At 44.6% G+C, this 19,192-nt stretch overlaps 1 protein-coding gene across 1 annotated transcript in view; it reads left to right on the top strand.

Moving 5' to 3' along the window:
- The window catches only part of Chat (choline O-acetyltransferase), a 51,812-nt gene that overhangs the window by 13,888 nt on the left and 18,732 nt on the right, over positions 1-19,192 (top strand). The window contains exon 7 of the mRNA XM_051202579.1: positions 1,212-1,389. Within this exon, the coding sequence (XP_051058536.1) occupies positions 1,212-1,389 (178 nt within the window). The remainder of the gene's footprint in view (positions 1-1,211; positions 1,390-19,192) is intronic.

Genomic DNA, 19,192 nt, shown 5'->3' with positions numbered 1-19,192 from the left:
CTTCCTGACTTTTATATTGAAAGCCTAAGTTTGACAACCATTCCTGATTCCCAACCACCCTCTCTATTTATTGTCTAATGTTTTCTTCCTGGGCTCATGTCAGTACATTGAGAGCTTGGGGAATGTCTATTGTCTGGGGGTAGCTGTGACCACTGTTTGCTGGCTGAAAGGTTAGCAGGATACTCTCCAGCCACCTGATACCATGACCAGTCGGACACAAAGTGAAACCTTTCTTCGTTTTCATTCAAAGAAAGTCAAACCAAGCATTTCTCAGCCTCCATATGACACATTACCCAAGTCTTCTAGAAACAGCCATTGGCCAGACTTCATGGACTTTGTTGAGTATGATGGGTGGGGCAATTACTCATGTCCATTTGCTGAAAGGGATGCAGCAGGCGGTTGTCAAGGATAATACCCTTTACCAAGTCCAAGGCCCTGGCTTTCAAAGCTACAGAATCACAGCATCACAAGGTATACATGCCAATATCATGCATACATGCACAAATATACCCCATGTTTTGTGTGTTGGCTTTCTATTTTAATATTTGTCTATGACTGTTGGTTTGCTGTTGCTGTTGTTGTTGTTGTTGTTGTTGTTTAGATCCTTACCCATAACTCTGTCTGTAGCTGTTTATTCAGGTTCATTGTGCAATGCACTTTTACTTATCCAGTCTATTCCAAAAGAAAACCCAGGCTCTTTATTGTCTTGATAAAACAAAAAGTCTGATTTGCACACACTCTTTCACATTCTTCAGTACACATGAATGTGATTCCCTAAGCCCTAGGCTAAACTCTGCATATGCAGGTACAGCTGCTGAGTCATAGACAGGCACTTTTAGATTTGACTGACACAGCCTTCCAACAGTGCTTGTACCAGTTTATACTCGACTCTCTGCAAACATGATCATTTTGCATGCACTAGAAACCACAAAAAGAAAAAGAAAAGGGAAGAAAGGAAGGCAAGCAGGAAAGGAGGGAGGGAGAGAGGGAGGAAGGAAAAGGCTTTCTGGCAGTTAGGTTTAATCTAGCCTGTGCTAGGGAGAGCTTGGAGTCAGGTACAGTCAACAGCTTTGGATGCCCTCCAAAATAAGAAACTCAGAAACATTAAACACCCTGGGATCCTTGGGCCTGAGCTTAGTAAAGGCTCCCTGAAGGCCTGGAGCCTTGAGCTGGCTGCCACAAGTGATGTGTTTGACCTGTTTCCCCCACAGTTCTTTGTCTTGGATGTTGTCATTAATTTCCGCCGTCTCAGTGAGGGTGATCTGTTCACTCAGTTGAGAAAGATAGTCAAAATGGCATCCAACGAGGATGAACGCTTGCCTCCAATCGGCCTGCTGACGTCAGACGGGAGGAGCGAGTGGGCCAAGGCCAGGACGGTCCTCCTAAAAGGTTAGCTGCAGCACCCAGCCCATCTCCATCCCATCCTCACGCCCATCCGCTTTTCCTTCTCCAGCGTTTCCATCAGCCACAGTGGGGAGCTCAGGACTCCTTCCAGCTCAGGGTGGGGCAGCAGGGAGGTCCCTTGAAACAGAAGGGACCTGTTGGACCTTTGCCTTCTATGCGATGATACTCTATCTTTCTGGATGAAAGAAAGGAGCCCTAGAATCGTGGGTCATCTGGCTGTATGGAGTGCTGATGACAGCCAGAAGCTGTGTTTTACTGGTGTACTGTGTAGTGTTATTTTGGAGACTTGAGTCCTTAGAAGAGAAGGCAGATAGGAATCTGGTATAGGGCCCCACTCTGGGAGTATAGCTGGCTCCTTCTTCGCCTGGCCTCTCAGTCCTAGGACTTTTCATCTTCAACCTAATGCTCTGGCTGTTCTTATGAAGCTTCTAAACATCCCCATTAGAAATCCAGTTATCTACCCCACCCCCATACACCCTCATGTGTGTGTTCATGTTCATGTTCATGTGCATGCAGGTGCACGTGTGTATGTATGCATACACATGAAGGTCAGAGGACAGCTGTCATTCATTGGGTGTTGCCGCCGCCCTCCTTTTCCCCCCCTACACACACACACATACTCTGAGACAGGATCTCCCACTGTCCTGGAATTCAGAAAATAAGCAAGACTGGCCTGGCCAGAAAGCCCCAGAGATCCACCTGCCTCGGCCTCTCCCCATGCTGAGATTACAAATGTGGTATACTATGCCCAGAGTGGTGTTTTTTTTTGTTTTTTGTTTTTTGTTTTTGTTTTTGTTTTTGTTTTTTGTTTTTTGTTTTGTTGTTGTTGTTTGTTTGAATGTTTGGTTTTTTATCAGTTTAAGTTTTTAATCATCTTCTAGAAGCTCCTTTTGAAACCAAAGCCATTCACTGGAGGAACAGCTTCCTTTCTTGCCTCTGCTGGATGTCATGTAACGAGAAGCCAGACTTCTAGGAGTCTTTGCCCACTGCTAGGGACCTCAAAGGACCAGGCAATAATTCAGATTCTGTGTAACTGAGGAGGGAGACACATCTGGGGTGTGAGAGTCAGATAGGACAAAGCCTCTGCCCCTACGGAACCCAGTGATCGGAGAAGGCATGAAGAGGAAGCCCAGGGACACAGGAACACCATCTTTACCCATCTGAGGAACAGAGAGAGCAGGGACCACATGAATGGTCCAGGGCTTCAGAGAACAGAAGGAACACTTCCACACAGGATTTGAGAGGCTTTGTTGGGAAACTATGAGTGAGGAGCTGGTGGAGTGGAGGATGACGTCTAGTCAGACAGATTAGTGTGGATGAGGTGGGTCACATTGTGGGGCCGCCAGAGCAACTGGTGAGCAAGGACATCTGGGTGGGCTCTGATTCCCAGATGATAAGTGTTTCTAGTCCCTCTTCCTAGAAAGCTCTTTCCCAAGAATTGGTCGGCCCCTTGTGCCATGCCGAGCTCAACTCTGATGTGCAGGCTCAGACCCTCCCTAAGCATTCTTCCTTGCTGTTAGCATGCAGTCACCTTGCTCCACTTTTCTTTGTTAAGATTTATTTATTATGTATACAGTGTTCTCTCAGCACATCAGGAGAGGGCACCAGATCACAATATAGATGGTTGTCAGCCACCATGTGGTTGCTGGGAATTGAACTCAGGACCTCTGGAAGAACAATCAATGCTCCCAACCACTGAGCCATCTCCAGCCCCCTCGATCCATTTTTTTAAAGATTTGTTCTATTCTCTCTCCCCACTCCTGGGTGTGTGTGGGAGTGTGGGCACATGAGTGTGGGTGTCCATAGAGATGGGAAGAAGGCACTAGATCCCTGAAGCTGGAGTGACAGGCAGTTATGACCCACCACACATGGGTGGGTACTGGGCCAAACTCAGGTCCTCCGTAAGAACAGTAAGTGCTCTTAAGCCCTGAACCATCCCTCCAGTCCCCCTGACTCATTTTCTTATCTTGAATGACTTGCCACACTGAAGAAAGCTCTGCTCTTGTTTGGTCAATGCTTGGCCTCCCTGCCTACATCCGGAAGGTCTGGTAGGATAGGGTCCTGTTTGCTTTAACTTCCAAATCTACCAGGCCAAGCACAGAAGCAGAACAATTACACATGCCAAATAAAACGATGACGAAGGGTTAGTAAAGATACTAGGTGCAGACATATTTACCACTTACCAATTAATCACTCTTTCATCCAAATACTGAGCACCCACTGAATACTTGGTCCTAAATAGAGGGCTGCAGAAACGTGTGCCCCAAATCTGTCTTCACGGACATGACCGCCATGTTGGGGAATTAATAGACTGTAGTGAAATCACATCCTACTCTTTTTCCCTCTGGGAATGGAGACAGGCATCAAAATAATCACCTCTGCAGCCCAGATAGTTTCCACTTTATTAGGCGGCCAGGCCCAAGATGACTGAACAGGGTTGCCTTAAGGTCTGAGTGCATGGGCAGCACTAATCAGAATTAATTTGTTAATGGGGTTTGATCTGGCTTTCTGAATGGAAGTGCTGTTTTTAAAGGAAGTTCTGCAGAAAGGGATCACACAGCCTCCCCCTGGGCAAATCAATTAATCCAATTAGCACCTCTGGCAGTGCCCTCTGCACAGCAGGAAACCAGTTCTTCCCAGAAGGGCGCCCTGGCCCCTGGACCACCACGGAAGGGAAGCTGGAAGCCATTTCAGAAAGTGTTTGTTTCCAAGTGAGAGTGGGGATGAAAAGATTCGGGAGAGTCTAGACAGGTCTCAAAGCAGAAGCGTCACCAGCCAGGAAAGGGAGGGAGGGAGGGAGGGGGAGCCCTGAGTTTCTTATTGGAGCCACTGAATGGACACTAGAATCATTTACTGAGATGGGCAAGGGGTTGAAATGGAGAGATCTTGTCCAAGCACACTTGATTTGAGGCACCCTGAGTCCTCTAAGTGGAGGTGTCATGTTAGATCTATGTGTCTGGAGCTCCAGAGAGATTTGAGAGGCATTGGAACCTAAGTAATATTTAAAGTTATGGGCCTGGATGAGATCATCTGGAAATAAAACAGGGTCTCAGAGGTCAAGCGAGAAAGGCGAAATGAGTGAGAAACAGCCTGGCAAGTGCAGGCACCCAGGAGCCCAGTCAAAGATTGAAAGGGGGAGGAGGGGAGAGCATTCAGCCACGGGGAAGGCTGGGGAGAGGTTAAGAAGGGGCTGCTGAGCTCCTTGGCGCGGTCCCTGAGCTCGATAAGGCTGTGGTGAGAGGGTAGGGATTACCAGCGCATAGGCGGGTAGAAGCAGCAGCAGGGAATTGTTGATGAAGAGGTCAATGACCAGAAATGTGAACATTTCTAAAAGGCAGAACAACGGGACATTTTTGGAAGAGGAAAGGGGCCAGGGAAGTATTACTGGTAGGAAAGACAAGTGCATAGATGTGGGCAGGCAAGTGCCATGGAGGAATGGAGTAAAGGAAATTGCCGATGAAGAGGGTATGGGATGTTCCCAAAGGCAAAAGCAGGTTGAAGCAGGAGATAAGAGACTTTTGTTAGGTCCGAGACCCATCCCCACGGGTCTACAGCTGCCATGGTGGAGTATGAGGAGACTCCCAAAGCTGGCTGGCATCTGGTCAGGGATAGGTAGAGGCACAGTGTGGGTGAGAAGTGAGGGTGGGATTCTGAAGATGGAGGAATATATAAATAGCCTCTTGGGAAATGGGAAAGAATCTTCCTCTGGATATGCAGATTTTTGGACTGTTTGGGGCCCACATAGGAGGGATTGGAGAACCATCAATCTTAGTGAAATCTCCTTAACATTGTTACAGGAGTACACACACACACACACACACACACACACACACACACACACACACACACACTGTTCAGCTTCTCAGATTCAGGAAAGGTGGGTACCTGCCATTTAGCAGAGTTGTTGAATATAACTAGGAGACAGGTAAGGCAAGCGGTGGCTATGACACTGGGGTCTGAACTGACTACATTGCTGTAGTAGTCGGTGTGCTCAAGCTGCCGTGGCTAACCATAGAGTAGATTGTTTCACAGTTCAGGAGACCCACAGGGCTATTTTCTCCCGAGGCCTCTCTTTGTGCTTTGGGAGTGACATCTTCAACCTGTGACTCCACATGGCCATTCTTCTGTGTGAGTCTGTGCCCTAGCCCCCCTCTTTTTATAAAGGTACTAGTACTGTTGGATTAGGATCCATGCTAATGAGACCTCATTTAACTTAATTAGCTCCTTTGAGGCAAGGTGCTTCTAATAGAGCTAAGTTCCCCATTGGGTGTATGGTTACACTGCCAGAGATGAGTGGGCCCAGGAATAGAGAGGAGACAGCATGGACTGCTTAATCCACAAAGATGTTCAAGTTGCAGGGAATGGGGATGAGAGTAGTAAGGGGGGGGAGAAGGTGATACAAGAGCCCAGACACTCAGGATAGGAGGCTGGGAAGAGATGGTTACCGTGTAATGGCAAGGAGACAATGCCTGGGGGAGGGGGAGAGGAGTAAAAAATAATTACAGGCTCTGGATCCAAATGTTAGGGGATGAGAGATTGCTGAGAAGCACCCACCCAACTTGGCCCTGGATATATGGATGTAGTGTCCTATCGCAGGGCACAGGGGTGGGAACCTTTGGGAGCATCAGGCTCCAGTTGAAGCATGTGGATGGAGCATTCACAGACGGGTTAGCCATGCTGAGAACTGGCCCATCACGAGGAGCAGTATGATTTGTTCAGGAAGTAGCAAAGGACAGGAGACTATGGCCGAGTGCTCTTAGGGGATGCATGAAGATGGCGAATGGGAGGAATTGCTATAGTCAGCCATGGTCCTGAGTCTGTAAAGTCCTGGAAGTTGCAGCCTGCCAGCTGGCTGTTACTGGCCAAAGTAACTCAGTGCTGTGATTGAGCCATTTCCAGATGTCATAGATCCCACCTCTCAGCTGAAGCCGGAGAGTCCCACCCCTCTCTCATGGATTGGCACAGGGCCAGAGAGGTGCTGTCCAGCAGACTGACGGACACTCCCCTTCTCTCCCTGGCAGAGGGGGCTGACCATGGACACTGCTCATAGGAAATGTGTCCTCTAGTCAAAATGAGTACTCCTCCAGCCAGCTGAGAGACAGTGGGGCAGAGGCTTGGATACTTCAGCCCTTTACATTGTCAACCCTTCTACTTCCAGACTCTTCCTTGATCCTCTACACAGCCCTCAACTAGAACTGTTCCCTCTTGAGCTCCCAGGTCAGTGAGCCCATCGCCCTGCCCTGACATTGAGTGGGTCTCATGAGGGTCCAGCAACCACCAGGAGGCATAGCCCACTTGGGGAGCAGACTGCCTATTGCCAAGTCCCTCCCTTCCCTACGCCCACATTGTTTCCCCTTCCAAGTTCACTCAGACACCACACCCTAGGCAATGCTAACAGTCCTCTAGGAGGCTTTGGTGCCAGAGCGTGCAGGCTACAACCAGAGAAACATTTCAGACAGCATCCTGAAGGAATGTAGAGCCACATACCTGGCCCTTCCATAGCTTAGGATGCAGTGGAGCCTGAGGCCCAGCAAGCCACACCATGAGATTAGCTGATGACATCAGAATCCTGTGCAACACTGCTGGAAAAAAATAGAGGATTCCCAATTCCCAAGCCCCAGGGGTTTTCTAGTGGGGTTGGAGTGGACTAGGATTCCATTTAAAAAGCACACTGTTGCCTCCAAGTGAAGCTATGGTTGGAACCCACTTACTCATACATCAGCCTCAGCCACACACCAAGCTCATCTTGTTCCTGGCCTCAACCTGGGCATTCCTGTCCTTTGCCTGAGTTTTCATTTTGCCTTTCATTTTGAAGTAACGATTTTGTGCGTGCGCATGTGCACATGGCTTGTGCAGTGTCCTAGCCTTAGAGGTAGTGGCCGGGAGCACCTGGTACCCAGCTATCCAGCCTGGGCGCCACACTACAGGGGGAGAGGGGAGAGTCTGAAGGAGAACTTGGTACCTCAGAAGGGTCTGCTCATCCTTAGAGGACCTTCCTCCTCATCAAACTGTGAAACTGTGGCCTCCTGAACCCGGGAGGAGCTAACACCATTATCATCGTCTGGAAATTTAATTAGACATTCAGCCCTGAGTCTGGAAGACTACAGTGCTTGTCAATTTGTAGGAGAAGTATGGCTAGCTTGGAGAGGCCCCCGGAGCTCTCTAGCTTTCCTGGGCGCTGTGTGGCGATCTCGGGAACAGACCTCACAGGCAGATGCTCTCCGTTTACACAGCCCCATAAATATTTATCCCCAGCAGCCAATTAGAGCCAAGGCACTGCTTCCAAGGAGGGAGCCAACAGAAGGTGGCTGCAGCTGCATAAGGCTGTGGTGGTCATGGTTTACAAGAACCACTCAGGAAGGGAGTAAATTCTGCTTAAACATTGTCATCCAGAGCCCAGCAAGTCTGTTGGCTTTAAAACCAATTACACATTAGCAAGAACAGCCTCTCTGATTTAATTGGCCCAGAAATACCTTCTGAGCTTTCAAATTGGAATACAATTTTCTTTCTCCTGGGATGGGGTGGGGGTCTGGGGCTGTGCTCTCCTCCCCCCCCCCGCAGTTGAAGCACAGAGGCCTCCGTGATGAGCACATCCAGAGGAGGAGTGAGAGATCCAGAGCAAAAGCTCTGGGGTGGACCCGTCAGCTGCAGCCTGGGGTTCCTACTCCATGGTGGGGACCACAGCCTGCATGGCAGGTGCCTGGTGCACCAAGGGTGTTCACTAAATGAGAACTCTTATTAGATTTAGGGAAAATCTCTGGGCCACTTTGCCCAAGGCCCACATGGGCACTGCCCATGTAGTCAGAGACAATGGCCTGCAGACCTGTAGGCTGTGTGGCTTTCTTCCTTACATGCCATGCTACTTATAAGCCTTTTACCTTGGGGATATTTTGTGTTCCATGCCTTCTACATACCATTTCACACACATACACACACGCACACACGCACACACGCACGCACGCACACACACACACACTTTCTTTTTAAAAATGTCTCTGACCTGCTCTTCCCCAGCCTTTGCCTCACATTTTAGGTGTTTGAAGTCTAAAGCATGTGGGAAGTGCGTTTTTGCTTCTCTGCCCCTGTGGCCCACCTGCCACCTTGTCCCCAGTCCTAGAGCAACAGAACTCCTTATGTTCTCTCTTCTTGGAAAGGGGGGGTTACAACCAGGAAAAAGAGCTCAGCTTGATTCTTGAGGGATTATATTATTATTATTATTATTACATTACAATCCGGTGGAGTTTTTTTTTTTTTTTTAATGAATTTTGGTGGCTGGGGCATGGTAGCACACACTTTTAGCTCTAGCACTCAGGAAGCAGAGGCAGACATATTTTTATGAATTAAAGGCCAGTCTGGTCTACATACCGAGTTCCGGGAGTCAGGACTATATAGAAAGACCTTGTCTTAAGCAGACAAGAAAAACAAAATCCAAAAAGGAAGAAAAATTTTCATATAATATATTCTGATCACAATTTCATTTTCCACATCTCCTCCCAGATCCTCCCCCCATCTCTGTGCATTTCTCTCTCTGTCTTTAGAAAACAGACAATTATAAAAACAAACTAGAATAAAAACAACATCAACAACACAGAGAAAGCACAAGAAACACAGACATACATATATAGACATAGATACACACACACACTTACAGATATACATTCACAAATACAGATATGCACACACAGATACGCACACACATACAGATATACACTTACATATACAGATATGCACACATAACATACACACACATAACTTATACACACACATACAGATACACACACACACAAACCCACAAAAAAAACCCAAAAACCCATAAAAACACAAAATCAGAAATTACAGTAAGATAAAAATGGCCAAACAAAACAATATGAACAAAACATAATCTACAAAAATAACATTGAGTTCATTTTGTTTGTATGAGCCATCTACTGGGCTTGGGGCCTACTCTTAAGTGTGGTTTATATACCCAGTGAGACTCTCCTGGGGAAAACTAATTTTCCTTTGCAAATGGTTTTCAATTGGAGATAGGTTTTTTTTCCCTAAAGATTTATTTATTTATGATGTATACAGTGTTCTGCCTGCATGTGTCCCTGCAGGCCAGAAAAGGGTACCAGATCTCATTACAGATGGTTGTGAGCCATCATGTGGTTGCTGGGAATTGAACTCAGGTCCTCTGAGCCATCTCTCCAGCCCCTGGAGATAGCTTCTTGATTAGGGATGGGGGTTCATGCCCACTTTGCTTCTTGGTGCTGGGACCCCATCTGTCTTGAACCTGTGCATACTGCCACGGTCTCTGTGAGTTCATATGTGTATAGTCCTGCTGTATCTGGAAGACACTGTTTCCTTGATGTCATCCATCCCCTCTGGCTCTTACAGACTTTCTGCTTTGTCTTCCTCATAGCTGCCTGAGTCCTGAGGGGAGGGATTTGATGGAGACATCCCATTAGGACTGGGTGTGCTAAGGTCTCTCACTTTCTGCACATTGTCTGGTTGTGTGTGGGTCTCCGTAGTTCCCATCTACTGCAAGAGGAGGCTTCTCTGGTGATGGTTGAGTCAGACATTGATTTGAGTCCATGTCCCCACTGAGTTCATGTGGCTATTGGGGGTCCCAGGTAGGAAGTATTTCCAGGTATCAGGGTCTGACGCAAAGGAACGGGAATGGGCTGAAAGGGTCCACGAGAATGAGAAATGAGTGCACACCAAGTTTAGGCAGGGTCCCCAGGAAATGGAAATAGGGTGCAATCTACAAGCAGTCTGTAACAGGCTGGGCATGAGACTTGCAGACTGTGATGGAGAATAGGAAGGGGAGTGAGAAAGAGATCTTCTTTTTTCCAATAAAGTTAAATTATTTTGACATAAATGTAAGTGTTCCCAATGTCGTGAGAAATAAGACGGAGAGAGGTCACATGTCTCTGTTTACCCCAGAGCTAACATTCTGGAAAACTAAAGTAGAATGCCATACCCCAGAGGGCTTATAGTCAATTGCAGGGCATCTCTGCCAGCTCAGGAATCCCCTGAAATAGATTTTGAGACACCTTCTCCTACCTCAACTCCTCTATAGCCCCTGGAAACCACAGATCTCTCCACTTTTATAATGTTGCTTTGAGAATATTATAGAAATTAAATCCAATAGAAAGTATGGTTGTCAGAATTTTTTTTTTTTACTCAGCATAATACTTCAGTGATTTATTTATTTTTAAATGGTGGATTTGTTTTATGTTAGGGTTTCTCTGTGTAATCCTAGCTGTCCTGACACCTGTTTTATAGACCAGGATGGTCTGGAACTCAGAGATATTGCTGACTCGGCCCCCTGAGTGTTGGGATTAAAGGGGCGTGCTACCGCCACCCCCCACCCCCTACCACTCAGTTTATCATGTGGGTTTTTACAGGAATGTGTTACCATTTCTGGAGCAATGTTCAGGCATGAAACTAGTAGGACATAATATAGTTGCCTGCTAAGCTTTTATTTTATTCGTTTTTATTTTATGTATGGGTGCTTTTGCCTTCAAGCATGCCTAATGACAGTGAGAATCTTTGCTGTTTTCATTTTCCATGTGTCCTCTTGGATGACATCATTACACACCCTTGTCTATTTGCTAACTGGATTTTTCTCACCATGAGTTTTGAGAGTTGCTTATATATTCTAGATGCAAGTTGTTGGATACATGGCTTCCAAATATTTCACACTAGTTTATAGCTTATCTTAATGGAACATCCTAACGAGCAATGTTTTTATTTCATTGTGGTTAAATTTATCAATTATAGTTGTGTGTTTGGTGACAAGACTACAAATTTTTTTGCGTAGGCCTAGATGCCATGGCTTTTCTCCTGTATTTTTTTCTGAAAGTTTTGTAGCATTACAGCCTATGCTATTAAGACAGGAATCCATCTTGAGTCAGTTTTTGTATAGGGTATAAAATTAATGTCAAAATTTTCTTCCGTTTTTCCTATGGGGACCCGTTGCTTTGAGAACCTTTGTTGAAAAATGGCTCACCTTCCTCCACTGAGTGGTCTTGGCAGCTTTCTCAGTATTAGCTGGGCATATTTGGTGCATCTGTTTTAGGGAGTTCTCTTTATATTACTCCACTCACAGGTGTGTTTATCCCTTTGCCAATACGATATGGTCTTGTTTATGGAGATATCTATACAATGGTCTTGAAATTCAATATACTGATTCCTCTAACTTTATTCTTTTTCAAACTGTTTGAGCTATTTTACTTCCATTGCTTTTTCACACAGACTTTAGAATAATCTCATCTCTATCTGCAAAAATAAAAAGAGATAACCCAAGTCTGCTCAGAGCTTGATGGGAATTCTGCTAAGCCCATGTATCCATTTAGGGGACACTGAGAACATCACGATGCTTTCTTTCTTTCATTTGTGTTTCATATTTTCAGCATACATTTTTGCTAAATTTACATCATGGTATTTCATTTTTATTTAATTATTATAATCAAGGTTTATATTTTATTTTTATAAATACTTGTCAATGGGATACAAAACTATACTGACCTTTAGTGTGTTGATTGTATATTTCATAATATTGGTGAATCCATTTATTAATTCTATGAGTTATTTTTTACATCTATTTGGTGTGTGTGTGTGTGTGCGTGTGTGTGTGTGTGTGTGCGTGTGTGTGTGTGTGTGTGTGTGTGCATACAGATGCCACGGCACACATGTAGAAGTCAGAGAACAACTTGCAAAAGTCAGTTCTCTCCTTCCACCATGTTTCAGGGATCAAACTCAGATAGTCTAGCCTTGCAGCAAGGACCTTTGCCTGCTAAGCCATCTTACTGGCCCTATTCTTAGTTTTCGAAGAAATTTCATCATGAATGAATGTTGGATTTGGTCAATTTTTCCCCTTGTATCATGGGAAAGATGTGATATTTCTTTCTTATAGGAGTCTGTTGCTCACTTGTATTCTTTAATATATAGTTTGGTGTTTTTGTTGTTTGTACGTGAAGAACACAAGGTCTGGAGTTGCCTTGTTCTCTTGTACTGTATTTAAGCTGAGCTGGCAGTAGGGTAATACAGTGCAATGTGTTCTTCTTATATTTTATGGAAGAAATGACACAGATGTGATGCTCAGTCTACCTTAACTATCTAGTAGAATTCTTTAGTGAAGTCATCTAGGTCTAGAGATTTATTGTTGGGGAGGATAAACAAACAAAGCCAATTTCCTTAACAGAGATAAGACCATTTCAATGATCTATTTCATATGTGGGAGTTTTATACATTTCAGGAATTGGTCCAGTTTCTTTTTCTTTTCTTTTCTTTTTTTTTTTTTTTTTTTTTTTTTGGGGGGGGGAGCCTTTTCAAGACAGGTTTTCTCTGTGTAGCTTTGTAAACCAGGCTGGCCTCAAACTCACAGAGATTTGCCTACCTCTGCCTCCCAAGTGCTGGGATTAAAGGCATACACCACCACCGCCCAGTTGAATTGGTCCATTTTCTATTACTTGTCAGATTGATGTGTTTAGATGTTTATAATATATTAATTGTGTATTTATATCCATGGGATGCTGATATTGGTAATTCATTCTCTCTCTCTCTCTCTCTCTCTCTCACACACACACACACACTTGGCACTTTAAATTACCCTTTAATTGCTTTAGCTGAATCTAATTTTTAAATTGTGCATTTTTAATCTTATTCATTGTGGTGTATTTTTCATAATTCTCTTATGACTTTCCTTTTAACTATTGACTATGTTCAAGTGTATTATTTAGCATGCCAATGTGTATCATTTTCTTTTATTGATTTCTATTTCATTTCCATCATAATTAGAGAACACACACACAGTACTATTTCATTCTTTTCTACTATTGAGGGCTGTTCTATGGCTCTAGATGTTATCTGTCCTGGAGGGAATGCCCATTCTGTTATTCTTGGCTGAAATATTCTGTGAGCGAATGTCAAACACATCCTGTTGGGTGGTGGTGTTGTATTCTGTGTCCTAGCTGAATTTATACCTAGTTCTATCAGTGGCTGAAAGACAAGTGCTGATGTCTCACCTCAGTAATGCACTCCTGGATTCTTCCTTCCAGTTCGGTTACTTTTGCTCCACACACTTGCAGTGTGTTTGTAACCCACAACACATGCATGGCCCTGACATCTCGCAGGGTTACCCTCTGTTTTTTATGTAATTTGCTCCTAGGTCTCTAGTCCTGTTTTGTTCTGAAGTGTATATCATACTAATTCAGATTCTTGATTTCTGTTGATTAATGCTTGCAAGAAACAGTATTTTCCTTCTTTTTGCTTACAGCAAATTTATATGATATTTGATCTGATTTCTTTGTAGGCAGCATGTTGCTGGGTAACGTTATAATAGATTCTACCACCACCTATCACCATTTCTTTCTCTCTCTCTCTCTCTCTCTCTCTCTACCTCCCTTTCTTTCTTTCCTGTTCCTTTCTTCTTTCTTTCTTTCTTTTTTTCTTTTGAGACACGGTTTCTCTCTGTAGCTCTGGCTGTCCTAGAACTTACTCTGTAGACCAAGTTGGTCTTGAACTCGGAGATCTGATGCCTCCCAAGTTCTGGCATTAAAGATGTGTGTTTCACCACTTCCCAACCCTACTATTTCTAACTGGTCTATTTAGATTATTTATGTATACAATAATTGTTGGCATGTTTGGCTTAATTCTGCCATTTTATATTTTTGTTTTCTGTTTTTAAATTATTTTTTCCCAGATTCTAATTATTTTTTCTCTTTCTTGCCTTCCTATAGATTACATGGTCTTTTTTTTTAAAAAAAAATCTAGTGTTTTAACATTTTCTGTTTGTGTAACCTTTTTGGGATGTTCATGTAAGCATTTCCTTGAGTATATACAACTTACCAGTCTGTTGTGTTGAAGAAACCAGCTCTGGTGATGGGTAGGAAGCTTATCACTTTCCCTTCACTTATGAAGTGATACACTCGTCATTGTATATATTTAGAACCGTGTCAAGCATTGTTATAGTTAGCTTCATACTAAAACATAGAAACACAAATGAAAATGAACTTTTCACTCAGCTTTTACTCTTCCCAAGGTCTTTTATTCCTTGGTGATGTACTGGTATCCCTTTAATTATGTCCCCCACGCTGCTCTTTTTTGAACACTCTTTAGTCGTTCTTTTATGGTTGACAGGCTGGAGATATATTCTCCCCCTACCCCAGGATCAAAGGCAAGCATCCTACCAGTGAGTTACCCTGTCTTATAAGTGAGTTACGCCTCACTTTTAAGGATGCTTCGATTTCTCTTCCTTTTTAAAAGGATTTTTGTTTGGGTGTAGAACTCTGTATTGACACGTTTTTCACTCCTACTTCTGTCCAGCCCCTTTGGGGTCTAATAAGAAGTCTGCCGTCGCCCTAACTGCTTTCTTCCATAGATCATGCCATTTCTGTCAATGCTTTCCTCCGCTATTGGTTCTCATACACTCAGCATGATGTATGTATATAGATCTTTTTAACCTACCCTGTTTGGGTTGCTAGTCTCTCCAATCTTTAGATTAAGGAGTTTTAGCCATTGCTTCTCTGAGTTCTTCCTGTTCTACCCTCTTTTTCTCCTTCTGGGAATCTGATGACATGGAAGTTACATTTTCTGTGCTGCAGGCTCCATAGGTGCTCTCCTCTCTTTCTAGTCTCTTTTCTTTCTGCTGTTATTCCATCTGCAAGCTTGCTTTTACCTTCTGTGCTCCCCACATTCTGCTCTAAAATCCATCTACTGATTTATATTTTATATTTACTGGTATTATGTTTTTCATTTCTAAATTGTCTATTTGGTCCTTTACATTTTTTTTTCTGAGTTTTTATTTACCTGCTGATATATTCTGCCTTTAAAAAAAAAAACTGTCTTTTCAAACATGTTCAGAATTGCTTGTTGATACCTTTCATGAACATTGGATTTAAAAACATATGTCACGTAACTTGAACACTTCTTTTACTTTGTTAAAGTCAAAATTTCCCCAGTTCTTGATGTGGTGAGTACTTTCTACTAGAACTTGAGTGACTCATGTTAAGAGGCCCTTAGTGTTATGTGAACCCAATGATTCAATTGTCTCATTCTCTTGCTACTGCAGCTGGTAATGGTGGAGATGTTACCTTATCATATCCTGGTGAAGGCAGAAATCAGAGGTCTTCTTCATTCTGTTGATACTCTGGTGGGAGAGGTAGTCCTTATTACTGCTAAATGAGAATTCAAGGTCTCCACATGCTTTCTGTGGGTGCCATGTAAAAGACGGTGGGATAGACTGGTCACCATTCAGTGGAGATGGCAATTGCAGCTCCCATGAGAGAGTGTGGCGTCTTTGACATTCACAGAGGTGGAGGCGCCTCGATACAGACCAGTGATGGCAGACTGGTTCTCCATTGGCCTTGAGCTGGCAGCAGGGGGTGGAACAGGTAGGGTGTAGGTGTACATAGAGTTGGGGACTTGCAGTTTTCCTGGTGATATTTGGCTGAAGCAGAAAGGCTATTATCTATGAGTTTTCTTTCCTTTTGCATTTATTTATTTATTTTGGACAAGGTCTCTCAATTATGTAGCCCTGGCTGTCCTGGAACTCACTAAGTACACCAGGCTGCCTTCAAACTCAAAGACGTCCACCTGATCTGCCTCCCATGTGCTGGGATTAAAAGCAAGCACCACTACACCTGGCTTATCCATGCATTTTCTATTTTGCTGTGGATTGAGAGAGCAGGTCTGTGTAGGGGGCGTTGCCTTTGCTTGTGTGTGTGTCCCCGTTTGTATTTTCATGTCTTTGATTTCTTTGCATCCAGACATGGACTATTTTAGATGAAAAGGAAGGGGGGACTCTCACGGTGTCAGCTCACTTGAGACTGGTTGAAACTGGAGTCCAAGAGCGGCACAGCAGCAAGGATGGTTTCTCCTGCAGCCCCACTCCTTGGTTTTCAGACTGCCACCTTCTCACTGTGTCTTTAAAAGACCATGCCCATATCATTGGTGCCTCTCCTTATATGGGCCAGACCTATGGGTGGATCACAGTCCCTGGTTATGACTTCATTTAACCTCAGTTACTACTTGAATGGTTCTTTGTTACGATCAGTTTTCCCACCAGTCTGGTCCCACAACTGCGCCAGCCCCAAATAACACGCAGAGATATAAAGCTGTTGGCCAGTTACTAGCGTTTGTTATTGGCTAGCTCTGTCTTAAATATTAACCCATTTCTATCAATCTAAGTATTTCCACGTGGCCTTATCTTACCAGAGAGAGGGTCCAGAGTTCTGCTCTCTTGGGTCCTACATTTTGAATCTCCTCTTACCTCTCTCCCTGAATCCTCCTTGTTTCCTAGTCAACAGTGCTTTGTTCATTAACCAATAAGAGAAACATGTTTACAGAATGACATCTCCCATCAGTTTTCTCTCAAAATTCAGTCATAGTGTAGCTTAGATCTTTAATATACAACTTGCATGCAGTACAGTTCAATCCACCACACTCAATGGACCTGCCACCATGCTGCTTTTTTTTTTAGGTCATAGGTCCCTGTCTGGCATGCTTTCTTCTTTTCATCTTCCAGATCTTCTTATGTTTGTTTTAAATATAATATTTAGCCAGGACATCCAGTGGGAGGGATGAAAAGAAACCTAGTCCATTTTTCCTGGAAGACAAGACTCTCCCTTTTGAAAAATTTAAAGGAGATTTTATAAGTCAATTCAGATTGATTCTGATTCACAAGAGACAGGTTTCATTGATAAAGACATACTTTCGTTGACATCTCAGCCACTGGGAACTGGGATGATAAAGTTTACCTCCCTAACTCCATAGATTAGGGGAAAATATCAATTGTTTGATGGAAAATTTATCTCCCAAAAGATGTAATCCCTTGTCCTAGGAAGGAAAGTCGTTATGATGGACATGACAAAAGATTAGAAGCTCTGTGTCTCTAAGAGGAATTCTAGGACCTCACCCTCTGGAAGGAAATATGATTTGTACCTTTCCTGGTACAGACCAGAGAAGGCAGGAGTCCTGGGAAGGCTGGGTAAATTTTTGCACAGGTGTGCACAAATGTTAAGAGGGTGGGATCTGAGAGTCTGGCCCTTCTAAGACAGAGGCATGAGGTGTGTGTTATATCTTTGCACACCTGAGTGAGTCTAGAAGCTTCTGACCTCCAGGCCTCTGGAATTTCCACACCACTGTACCTGTGAGGGTCAGGAGAAACTCTGTATTACTCACCTCCCACCTCCCACTAGTAAGTAGCAGCTGCTTGAGGAAGATTGATTCGATACATTAGGTAAGCTCCAACATACCCCACGAGGAGGTCACAAGACAAACAGCCCCTGCCACGAGCTTCCATCCCACCACCCAGTATTTCTATTACACTTGGGCCACAGTCACGGTAGATGAGTTTGGATGTACTTCATTTCCTGCCTTATACAATAAACTTGTCAGTATTTGACGGATCAGCACTTGCATTCGGGGAGTTCATTTGCAAGGGCCACCTGGCTTCCCAGCTCTGCTGTCCTGCTCCCATTTCATCTTGCCTAATGAGCCAGGGCCTGGTTCCTGGTGAGTGGTGCTGAGCTTCTGGGCCAGACATGGCCAGCATTTGATAGCAAGGCCTCGGCCCCTCAGGGATCCTTCTCATCCGTCTGAAGGAGGTCAAGCTACTAGCATGGAGAGGAGCTGCAAGCTTGTGCTGCGCAGCTAGGAGGAGCATGCCAAGCTTTCACTCTCCCAACAGGAGGTTGGATTAGGCTTGCTGCAGCTTCCTGCTGGACAAGCTTGCTATGGGTGTCTGCAACTCTGGTTTGGGCTTGCTTCTAAGAAACTCTGGTTACGGAAGATACAAAGCCAGACTTTCAGTGCTCACTAAAAAACAGAGAAAAGAAATGACATAAAGCATTTGAGCTGCCTGTGGCCCCTCCATAGCCAGCAGGGTCTCATTCTTCTCATGTTCCTAGGCATCCCTGACTCTACTATAACAACATAGCTTTGGCGCAGGACCCTTCAGTGAGTGACTCTTGTGAGAACTCCTCATTCCCAAGTCTGACCTTCTTGACGCTCTGCTCTCAACCTGTACTTGGGCTTACATGACTGGAACAAACCCAGTCTTTTCCAGTTACTGGGCAATTATTATCAAACCTCGTGTTTAAGTAAGATCTTGGAAATGGCCTACAGTCAGGCTATTTATTTTCTTTTCTCCTCGCCTGCAAATGGGACATGATAATGTTACCAGTCTCCTATTACAGTAGGCATGCTTAAATTGGCACCTGGCATATAGCAGGTACTCAGCAAAGACGGATCATCACCTCACAGCATCATGGTCATCTGGCCTCATCCCAATCCTAGAATTTTTACACTTAAGTTGGAGCCTATTGGTTTACACACAAGTTCTGCCCACAAGCTGGAGGCTGTTTCCAGCCCTCCCTCCATCCTGGCTATTATCTCCTTCCTACATGCCTCTCCTTCCCCCTCCACTATCTGAATCTGACACTGGTCTGGCCAAGCATACCTCCCCATGCTCTGAAGGCATTGTCTATACTGGGAGTCTAAAGGGACTCCCAGGCATAGCACACCATCTAAAGCTTAGCACCATAGCCATCTTCAGGGATTCATGCTGGAGAAAAGAGAGGCAGGGTGTGGCGAACCCTATGGTGGAAGAGGACCCATCCTGTTCTGCATGACAGCCAGAACCTGGAAGATTTAGGATGGCAGACGGGGAAGGGTGGCATAGCCTGGCGCTCTGGACTTGCACGGTGTGGAGGAAGGTGGGAAGAGTGGCCAGGAGTACTTGCTACTTCTCTATACGGTGGCTTCCTGGAAGTAAAGGGAGGGATCTGAGCCTGTGTGCCCT

Source organism: Phodopus roborovskii, unplaced genomic scaffold (assembly GCF_943737965.1).
Source record: "Phodopus roborovskii unplaced genomic scaffold, PHOROB, whole genome shotgun sequence".
NCBI lineage: Eukaryota > Metazoa > Chordata > Mammalia > Rodentia > Cricetidae > Phodopus > Phodopus roborovskii.
The sequence above is the reverse complement of the archived record's forward strand: the minus strand, read 5'-3'. Positions and strand labels throughout refer to the sequence as shown.